Here is a 10,713-nt window from a genome sequence, read left to right on the forward strand (position 1 = left end):
AAATTTGGTATGGAACCTAAAAAGTTTGAGTCGTCCGCCTGTTTTATACAAACAAGGGCACTCGAACCCCTATTCCTACTGGATAACCTATTGAGTAAATAGCCAACAAACATTGGTAAATCAAGGGGTCTAGCCGGCCTACGCCGCCTGATACCTTTACTACTCAATCAAGATTGTGACGAAGACTAAGTAACTCCTATGTTAACTTAATAGTCACTCAAACTTAGTACTGAGCCTAAAAGGTACGAGTCGTCCACTTGTTTTTAATAAACAAAGGCTCTCAACCAATACTCTTGCTAGGTTAACAAATAACAAATTAGAGGCCAACATTGGCAATAAAGGGAAACAACCGGTACCCGCCGCTTGTTTTCCTACTTAAATTCCTTGGCTACTTGTTAATTCTATTTACTTGGTCAAATTGAATAAAGAGTTCGAATACCGATTGATTAAATGGCCGACTGATCATCTATCCTGGAAACAGACAACCAGTCGTCCAGGGGCATAGGCGGCATACTTACTATTTGTACCTGTCTTAACGTTCGGCCATACACAACAGTCTGTCTAGTGAGCAAATTTCAAATACTTAGACAAATTTGAACAAAAACAAAAAATTTGATTAAAATGAGCCGGCCATAAAAGACCAGCAGAATATTCAAAACCCCGGCCCCCTGGCCGGGTAATTACAAAGCAAACGGCACGCAGGCCGTGAAAAGAAAAAATATACTTAAAGCTTAAGAAGGGGGCAGTTCAGTATCAGCAGCAGCCGCCTGGTCAGCACTCTTCTTGCTGGACTCGGCCTTCGCTGCATCATCTTTTGATGCCTTTCCCCCAAGTGGCACAAGCGCCACAACAGGCTCTTCCTCCTCCAACGCAACGTCCATCGCCTCTTCTTCAGCAGCCGCCAGGATCTGTTGATTATATATTTCCGAACACTGGCGGTACGTTCTTTCCCATGAGGCAAAGTCGGCACTGGGGAACAGTCGTTCCCAGGTCATGCGTTGGATTTGGGCGGAGTCTTCCACCATCTCCCGGACGAGCTCTTGTTTTTCTTGCTCGGCCTTGTCCGAGAGCTCTTGGGTAAGACTCTTCTCCTGGTTCACCAGGCGTTCTTTTACGTTAGCCAAAGATTTCTCCATGGCTTCGTAAGAGTGCATTTTCTGGCGAAGGGGTTTCAGCTCGGCTTTAAATTTGGTGACGGTCCCCTCCAGCTCGTCAACCTTCTTTTGGGCCGCCTCTAGCTGAGCCCGAACAGCGGCGGTCGCCTGCGCCTGATAATAAAGAAGATCAATGGTCAGTACTTCATTTTGGGCAATTTGAAACATTGCTTTATCACAGCTGGAGGCGGCCATAGCCTTTGCGGCCTTTACCTCTTTGTTTTTCCGATCAATCGGCTTGCGAAGGCTGTTGACTCGGAGCAGGGCCTAAGTACAAAGAAAAACAGGCGTCAGTTTCCAATCATAAGGGTTAACAGGCGTCCTGGAACTTCAAAAGGGTATACCTCAGCTAGGATCCCCGAAATTCCATCGAGGTCAAGGGTGCCGGCACCCTTGACCGCCTCCCTGTCAGAGGGAGGAACTACTTTAACCATTGACTTGGCTACCTCAACCAAGTCAAGTCCCTGGGGGCCGGCTGCATTAAGCAGAAGGAAAAACAAGTTAGACCTAATCAAGAAGGAAGCAAGAGTGAGTTTTTACAAGCAAGTGTCCATACATCTAGGCGGCCCCGCCTGGGTTTTTGAAGAAGTGGCCGGCTGCTTCTCAGCCGCCACTGTTTTCCTGGAAGACCCAGGAGAGCTTGCAACAGTCGTTCTCCGGGCCTTGGGGTCCGGCTGTTGCGAGGAAGAAGCCCTTGGAGTGCCAGACTGAAAACAAAAAGAGTTAGTATATGCATAATACAACTTAAAGGGGAAGAGTTTTCAAAGCTTACCAAGGGTGCCTCCTTGCTGGGGGAGTCGGCGTACGACTGCTTCATTAGCGAAACCCGCAGCATGGCCGCCGCAGTCTTAGATGCTGTTATTTTACTCATGGCGTCGGCTGAAAGAAATAAACAGCAAAGTTAGTAAAAATCCCAAGTAAACAAGGCGTGAGAAAACAGAGTATTCGTCAGGCCGGCTACCTCTAGAGCACCGACTGCCGAGGCCACAGGCGGCCAAGAAGTACTCATCATAGAGCCACTTGAAGCTCGGGACGCAGTGTAGGGGTACTTGCTCTCGTACCCCTGAAGTAGAGTTCACCCTAGTCTCTACTTTGAAGAGTCCTTTGTCTAGGATCTCTCTTTTAGCCTTTGGGGGAACAGGCGGCATGCTGCGGCCGCCTGCAAGAAGAGGCGGATCCCTGTTCCACTTGTTAAAACGTTTGTTCAGCTCCGTGTCTGAACTCTCGATAATAAGGAAGGTGTTCCGCCAATCCTTCCATTTGTTTGCCTTACCTCTCGTCATGAGGTAACCCCTGTGGCTTGTTAGTTGATACCAGCCGGTACCTCCCGACTTAGGGGTCCGGCTGAGATAGTTCATGTGGGCGAAAGCCTCAAAACTTGGCTCCACCCCGTTCAGTTCGCACCCGGCCACATAGCCGAGTACGTTTACCCAAGAGTTGGGGGCTAACTGCCATAACCCCAGATCATACCCATCTAAAATCCGCTGAACAGCCGGATGTAATGGGAAGCGCAGACCAGCTTTGATGGCCGCCACATAGCAGCCAAAACAGCCGTCACCATAGCTGGTACCAGCCGGCCAGACGACAGTATCTTCTGGATCCGGCACAAACAGTAAATACTCCGGGCCCATTTTGTGGTTAGCAATAAAGCTCGCCACGTTGTCTCGCATGGTTGCGATCCGGCCCCGGGGCACCCTGCAGTAGTAGGGGGTGTTTTCCTCTCTGTAAGAGGCGGACGGCTCTGCCCAATTATCCCCCTTCTCCACTGCATGGGAACTTCTCGCCTCTTGTAGGCGGTTATGTTTTTCTTCTGAGTCAGAAGAACTATGGTCAGAAGAACTATGGTCAGAAGAGCTGGAATCGGACTCGTCCCCTGACGAGTCCGAAGAGAACGACGCCTCCCCTCTCCTAGAGGGGCCCGCCTCCTCTCCCTTAGAAGGAGCAGAAGGTAAATTAGACATGTCCACGGTTAGATGAGAAGGGAACACCTTGGTCCCTCTCTCAGAACTGTCAGCTTGACAGTCGCCTCGTTCCACATCTGGCGCCTGGTCAGATGTTTCGCTGAGGAGTACCCTTTGGGAGGAGCCGTCTGAGTTTGATATTCTAGCAGTCTTTTTTGTTCTGGCCATCACGTTCTGCATAGACACAGATTCAGTCGGACTTTGTATAAAGGGCAAAGGTGGGTCCAGAAAAGGGCAGGCGGCACTCCTAGTCCTAGATTCAGCCGTCCCCGGTGACCGGCTGATCACTAACTTAGGGCGTGTCGTGTGCTTCCATGGTGCCATTTCAAAAAATAAAAAGAAAATTAAGAGTAAGAGAACTGAGTTACCTGAACGGATGACAGTTGATGAAGTCCTGAAAGTTCGGGTCAGTCGGCTTGTCAGAACAGGCGGTAGGCAGAAAAAGTCCGAAAATGTCAGATCAAGTTCAGGGGTCCGAATGTTCTCGCAAAAATTCTCAAATGTGAAAATGACCGAAGTCAGCACTTCCTTTTATAGGCAAAATGAGAAGGCGAAGGGTCGCTTCCGAATTCAAATTTGGGCGGGAGGATCTCCCGGCCGTCTGCAAGGTGACACCTGTAACGGGCCGTCGCCTGTCACCGTGCGACACCTGTCACAGGCGACACGTGACCAGTCGCGTGCCACCTGTGAGGGGCAAATGATTAGGGGATTTTTATCCACCAAGCGCCGTTTGACAAGTGGACCAACCAGGTTCCGCCACGCGTCCTCCACGGACCACTTAAGACACGCCACGTGTCCACCCATGCCAAATGGGACAACCGGCCATCAAGGCCCATTTCAGTCTAGAAGCCCGTTCGGCCCTAGGTTTACCTTAAACCTAGAGAGTTGCACGCTTCCCAAGGCTATAAATACTCGATTAATCCTCATTAATCAGGGGACGGAATAATTAACCGAATAATTAACGGAACGGAGGAGAAACATTACGGAACACACTAATAACCGGCTGATCTCGCTAGCAAAGCAGATTACCTACATTAAATACTCTCACCTAGAGAGACCTTATTACTTTAATTTCTGTATTAATTACTCCTTAATCAGGTACTAACTTGACCGTTGGAGGCGGAGCTCTCAGGAGTCTCCGTTATTTTGCAGGTACAGGCGTCCGGTTCCAGTCTCGGAATTGTAGCTCTCCCGCAGGACATCAGAAAACCCCAAAACAAGTTGTATTGCCAAAATCAATATTATTCTCTTCAGGAGAAATAAGAAAATCGGTAACTTCTAATGAGTTGTATCGCCAAAATCAAAACCATCATTACCATCTTCAAGAACAAGGTTTGCCTCAACTTTTTTTCCTTTTTTCAATGATTCTTCGTAAAGTTCAACAAGATGCTTTGGAGTTCTACAAACCCAAGACCAATATCCTTTCACCTCCACAACGGTAATATATATCAGTCTCACTTCTCTCTTTATTAACTTTATCATCCCTACGTTCCCACTTCTGGTGAGAATGTGAGTTTTTAAAGTGACCTCCACGACCTCTACCATATCCATGCCCACGACCACGACCGCGACCTCTACCTCGACCACTACTGCTGGAATGGTCTCTGTTTATAGTTTCTTTCCCGTGATGGGTTGTCACATTCGCTTCAGGGAATGAAGTAGAGCCAACAGGACGTAATTCATGATTTTTCATTAATAGCTCGTTATTTTGCTCAGCCACAAGAAGGAAAGATATTAATTCAGAATATTTGGTAAATCCTTTTTCTCTATATTGTGTCTGCAGGACAACATTGTTTGCATGAAAAGTGGAGTATGTCTTTTCAAGCATTTCTACATCAGTAATATTTTTTCCACATAATTTCAATTGGGAAGTTATCTTGAACATAGCTGAGTTATATTCACTAATAGATTTAAAATCTTGCAATCTCAAATTCAACCAATCATAACGAGCTTTAGGGAGTATCACTGTTTTTTGGTGGTCATACCTTTCCTTTAGATTACTCCAAAGAATTTGTGGGTCTTTCACAGTTAAATATTCATTTTTGAGCCCTTCATGTAGATGATGGCGAAGGAATATCATGGCTTTAGCCTTATCTTGAGATGTTGCCTTATTAGGCTCTTTGATTGTTTCACCAAGCCCTTTAGCATCTAGGTGTATTTCAGCATGTAACACCCATAATAAATAATTCTTTCCGGTAATATCAAGGGCTACACATTCAAGCTTGGCAAGGTTCGACATTATTCTCTATACAAAATAACAAGACAAGATTAAACAGCATCCAATAAACATATACTATATGGAAAACAATAATACTACTGTTAATGATTTAATTACATATGAAGGGGCTATCATGAATTATATAATTCTTAACAAATTTACAAGACATTTTAGTAGTTTAAGCAAAATAGTCATCAAACTATATAACACTAAAATCATATAATTTAATCCGAATCATTAGAAAAGAAAATAGTCATGAATCGAATATTAAATACTTAGACACCCAAAGTCATGAAAAATAGTCGTTAATTTCTATATGGTGGTAAAACAAGAAGTAAACATTTCACTACTGACATTTAAAGCTAATAATCCAAAAAATTTATCAAAGATAATGACATCATGATTTAAAACAATCCCTAGCAATCTAGCATCATGCGATACATGTCAGAAGCAAACCACAATATCCAATCAATACTACACTAATGCTTTGTATAAAAAGAGAGGCTCGTAACATTGACTTTGGTCTTTGGTAGCTAGTAAACTTACGGAGTATGACTGGTCTGACCAATGTAATAGCTTTGATTAAAGTATGGTGATGATGACGTGTTATAAAAAGAAGGGAAAAGGAGAATATTAGAGAGAGATGTAGATGGTAATGTGTTTGTCCTATCATTTCATTAGACCATCCCATATACATACATGATGAGAATAGTAACCTATATGGACCATAAAGAGTCCATTCATATCATCATGTGGGAGTTAAAATGTAGAGTAAAGGTATATTTTAGTTCGAGGATCAAGATAGGATAATGATAATTCATTCCATTTAATTTTGTTTTCCAACTCTCTTTTTTCTCCCCCTAATGTTGGGAAAAGTGACTCATTAAAATGACAATCTACAAAACGAGCCGTAAATAAATCCCCTGTTGTAGGCTCAAGGTATTTAATTATTGATGGGGATTCAAATCCAACATATATCCCCAACCTCCTTTGAGGACCCATCTTAGAGCGTTGTGGTGGAGCTATTGGGACATAAACCGCACATCCAAAAACTCTTAGATGGGAAATATTTGGTTCCTGACCATAAACCAATTGTAATGGGGAGAACTTGTGATAACTTGTTGGCCTGATGCGAATTAGTTCTGCTGCATGTAATATGGCATGTCCCCATGCAGAAATTGGGAGATTGGATTTCATAAGCAAAGGTCTAGCAATTAACTGAAGACGTTTAATTAATGACTCTGCCAAACCATTTTGTGTATGAACATGTGCTACAGGATGTTCAATGAACTTTTATCCCAATGGACATGCAATAATCATTGAAAGCTTGAGAAGTAAATTCCCCAGCATTATCAAGACGAATAGTCTTAATAGGAGTATCTGGAAAATGTGCCCGTAACTTAATCAATTGGGCAAGTAATCTCGCAAACGCCAGGTTACGAGTTGATAATAATGACACATGTGACCACCTAGTCGATGCATCAATTAAAACCACAAAATATCTAAATGGTCCACATGGGGGTTGTATGGGTCCACAAATATCTCCTTGTATACGTTCCATAAAACGTATTGATAAAAATTTATCTTTGCTAGTGATGGGTGAATTATCAACTTGCCTTCCGAACAAGCAGCACATGGAAATTTATTATGAAGAATCTGCTGGCTCTTCAAAGAATGTCCACTTGAATTCTCAATTATTTTTCGCATCATTATTGAACCGTGATGGCCTAACCGGTCATGCCAAACAACAAAGTTATCAGTAAACTTTAGGTTTAATATAGCATGAGATTCAATAGTATTGATTTTTGTGTAGTACAAACCAGTGGAGAATGTAGGTAGTTTCTCCAAAACATGTTTTGTGCCTTGGCTACAGTCGTGATTTGAAGAAATTCATTATTTTCTTCACTTACTGTCTCAATATGATAACCATTATTGTGAATATCCTTAAAACTCAATAAATTTCTTTGAGACAATGGGGAGTATAATGCATCAATTATTTTAATTTTAGTTCCCCAAGGCAATTTTATGTTGGTTCTTCCGGAGCCTTCAATGATATTTGTACTACCCGATATGGTACTCACATTAATTCTTTTCATCATCAAATGAGAAAAATATTTTTTATTTTTAAGTATTGTATGAGTAGTTGCACTGTCAGCAAGACATAATTTTTCACCATTCATAGTAAATTGAACTTGAGTAGTATCCATGTTCTCCACGAAATAAAATACATGTAGAAAATTAAGCATAAAATTAATGATAATAAAATAATAAATCAATAAAAACATGCAAATAGTTCATAAATTCATAAAGCATATAATGTCCTTATTAGAACCATAGAAATTAACATAAGTAAATCACTAGATTAAGTCTAATACTCAAAGTTCATACAAGTCGATATAATTTTAATTATTCCCTTCTGGAGCAGTGAATAAATCAGCAACTTCTAAATGAGTTGTATTGCCAAAATCAATATTATTCTCTTTCGGAGAAATAAGAAAATCGGCAACTTCTAAATGAGTTGTATCGCCAAAATCAAAACCATCATTACTACCTTCAAGAACAAGGTTTGCCTCAACTTTCTTTCCTTTTTTCAATGATTCTTGGTAAAGTTCAACAAGATGCTTTGGAATTCTACAAACCCGAGACCAATGTCCTTTCACTCCACAACGGTAACATATATCAGTCTCACTTCTCTCTTTATTAACTTTATCATCCCTACGTTCCTACTTCTGGTGAGAATGTGAGTTTTTAAAGTGACCTCCACGACCTCTACCATATCCATGCCCACGACCACGGCCGCGACCTCTACCTCGACCACTACTGCTGGAATGGTCTATGTTTATAGTTTCTTTCCCGTGATGGGTTGTCACATTCGCTTTAGGGAATGAAGTAGAGCCAACAGGACGTAATTCATGATTTTTCATTGATAGCTCGTTATTTTGCTCAGCCACAAGAAGGCAAGATATTAATTCAGAATATTTGGTAAATCCTTTTTCTCTATATTGTGTCTGCAGGACAACATTGTTTGCATGAAAAGTGGAGTATGTCTTTTCAAGCATTTCTACATCAGTAATATTTTCTCCACATAATTTCAATTGGGAAGTTATCTTGAACATAGCTGAGTTATATTCACTAATAGATTTAAAATCTTGCAATCTCAAATTCAACCAATCATAACGAGCTTTAGGGAGTATCACTGTTTTTTGGTGGTCATACCTTTCCTTTAGATTACTCCAAAGAATTTGTGGGTCTTTCACAGTTAAATATTCATTTTTGAGCCCTTCATGTAAATGATGGCGAAAGAATATCATGGCTTTAGCCTTATCTTGAGATGTTGCCTTATTAGGCTCTTTGATTGTTTCACCAAGCCCTTTAGCATCTAGGTGTATTTCAGCATGTAACACCCATGATAAATAATTCTTTCCGGTAATATCAAGGGCTACAAATTCAAGCTTGGCAAGGTTCGACATTTATCACTATACAAAATAATATTACAAGATAAGTATATATAAATAGTATCCAAAAGTATATACTAAACGTTATTGGCCAAATGATACAAACTTATAGTGAACATGATTACGTAAAATTGTAGTAATATATAGTGCTTTGCATTATAATCATGCATAAAAGACAAATTAGAATACCTTTACTCTACATTGTAACTCCCACATGATGACATGAAGATAGAATAATGATAATTCATTCCATTTGGATGTTCAAAGGATAATTCATTTACAAAGTTTAGCAAATCAATTGCCAGACTCGTTTGCTGACCCCAAAAGAGTGACTAAATCACATATTCCAGCTGTAAATGCTCCATGTAAAATAAATGTCCTAGAAAGGCAAATTAAATTTGCTGATGAGTCTAAGCCACGTCAGAAACGTGGAAGACCAACAGGTTCCAAAGATAAGAATCCTCGGAAAAGAAAAGGAACAATGACTGATGATGGTCAAATTGAAGAAAAATTTTCCGAAGGACCTCCAGAAGAGACTTTAGACATGATACAAGAAGAAATTCAGGTACCTGAAAATGAAGAAATTTCAATAAATTATATCATGTCTGGAATTACATGGAACCGAAATCAAATCGACGTCAATGATGTTTTTGCTTACAATGTACGGCTATTTCACCAAATGCCACAAAGTAATTGCGAAATTCACCAAATGCCATCCAACTTTTTAAAATTCACCAAATGCCACCGAGTTTTAAGAAAATTCACCAAATGTCATTTATGACTAACGGTTGTTAGTTGACCGTTAGTTGACCCACCCCTTGCCACGTGTCACCTTCTCATTGGTCCGTTTTTTAAAAAAAAATAAAAAAAATTAAAAACCAAAAATATTTTTATAAAAAGTTACAAAAAATAAAAATAAAAAATAAAAAAACCCACAAACCCCAAACCCCAGCAGCCACCAGCCCACCCACAAAACCCTAGCCAGCCACCACTTGCCGGAGCAAAATCCGACCAGAACAACGAAAGGGGAATATTTTCGTTCGTACAAGGGGAAGAACAACGAAATTTTGATCTTCAATTCGACAAGTTGTGTCGAAATTGATTGAGGGCTTAGTTTGATTTCAATTGCAAAATCATGTAAATAATTGTTATTTTCGTTTTGAAATCACAGAGTTTGATTCAAAATTTAAAAAACCCTAACTTTTTCCCCAATTTGATTTTGAATGAAAATCATCAAATTAATTCAATAAGATTGATAATTGATACCAAAATCTTGTTTTGGGATTAAAATCGAACATCAAACCGCAAGAAAATCGTGATTTTATTCGAAATTGTTCGAATTTTGGGTCGCATCGTTCTTGTTCGTCGCAGCACCGCGGCGTGGTTGCGTTTAGTGGCTGGAAGTTGTTCCTGGCTGCTGTGTTGGAACCCACTGACGTTTCGGCTGGCTGCGTTGGCTCGCGTTTTTCCTGCGATCGTTGGCTGCTGCGTTGTCTGGAAATTCAGCCACCTGTTGCTGCGATTGTTCTTGGTTGCTGCCTGCTGCTACGATTCTGCTGCTGCGTTGGCTGGACCTTGCTCGCAGCATGTTTTATTAAATATTTTTTTTAAACACAAAACAGTATATTTAAAAAAAAATTAAAAATAAAAATATTTTTGGTTTTTATTTTTATTTTTTATTTTTTTTTAATAAACGGACCAATCAGAAGGTGACACGTGGCAAGGGGTGGGTCAACTAAAGGTCAACTAACAGCCGGTAGTCATTAATGGAATTTGGTGAATTTTCTTAAAACTCGGTGGCATTTGGTGAATTTAAAAAAGTTGGATGGCATTTGGTGAATTTCGCAATTACTCAGTGTCAATTGGTGAAATAGCCGTACAATGTAGCATTAAATGTTAATAATGAGGATCATGAACCAAAATCC

General features: G+C 40.7%; 2 protein-coding genes across 2 annotated transcripts; both read right to left on the reverse strand.

Annotated features, from left to right (window-relative positions):
- Nucleotides 1–4,514: 4,514 nt before the first annotated feature.
- LOC110737929 lies at nt 4,515–5,354 on the reverse strand. Its single transcript, XM_021918277.1, has one exon. It carries the CDS (start codon nt 5,352–5,354, stop codon nt 4,515–4,517), a length of 840 nt encoding a protein of 279 aa, XP_021773969.1.
- Nucleotides 5,355–7,735: 2,381 nt separating this feature from the next.
- Nucleotides 7,736–8,803, reverse strand: LOC110737930. The gene is made up of 2 exons (XM_021918279.1): nt 8,092–8,803; nt 7,736–7,986 (listed from the first exon to the last, which is right to left on the reverse strand). Exons 1-2 carry the CDS (start codon nt 8,801–8,803, stop codon nt 7,736–7,738), a joined length of 963 nt encoding a protein of 320 aa, XP_021773971.1.
- Nucleotides 8,804–10,713: the final 1,910 nt, after the last annotated feature.

This window comes from Chenopodium quinoa, unplaced genomic scaffold, assembly GCF_001683475.1.
Source record: "Chenopodium quinoa cultivar QQ74 unplaced genomic scaffold, ASM168347v1, whole genome shotgun sequence".
In the NCBI taxonomy this organism is placed as follows: domain Eukaryota; kingdom Viridiplantae; phylum Streptophyta; class Magnoliopsida; order Caryophyllales; family Amaranthaceae; genus Chenopodium; species Chenopodium quinoa.

Excerpts from the sequence above, each read along its gene's own strand:
- LOC110737929 (XM_021918277.1), bottom strand. The coding sequence starts at position 5,354 with ATGTCGAACCTTGCCAAGCTTGAATGTGTAGCCCTTGATATTACCGGA.
- LOC110737930 (XM_021918279.1), bottom strand. The coding sequence starts at position 8,803 with ATGTCGAACCTTGCCAAGCTTGAATTTGTAGCCCTTGATATTACCGGA. Across the intron at positions 7,987-8,091 it reads ATATGGTAGAGGTCGTGGAG|GACATTGGTCTCGGGTTTGT; the intron begins GTCACTTTAAAA and ends GTGGAGTGAAAG.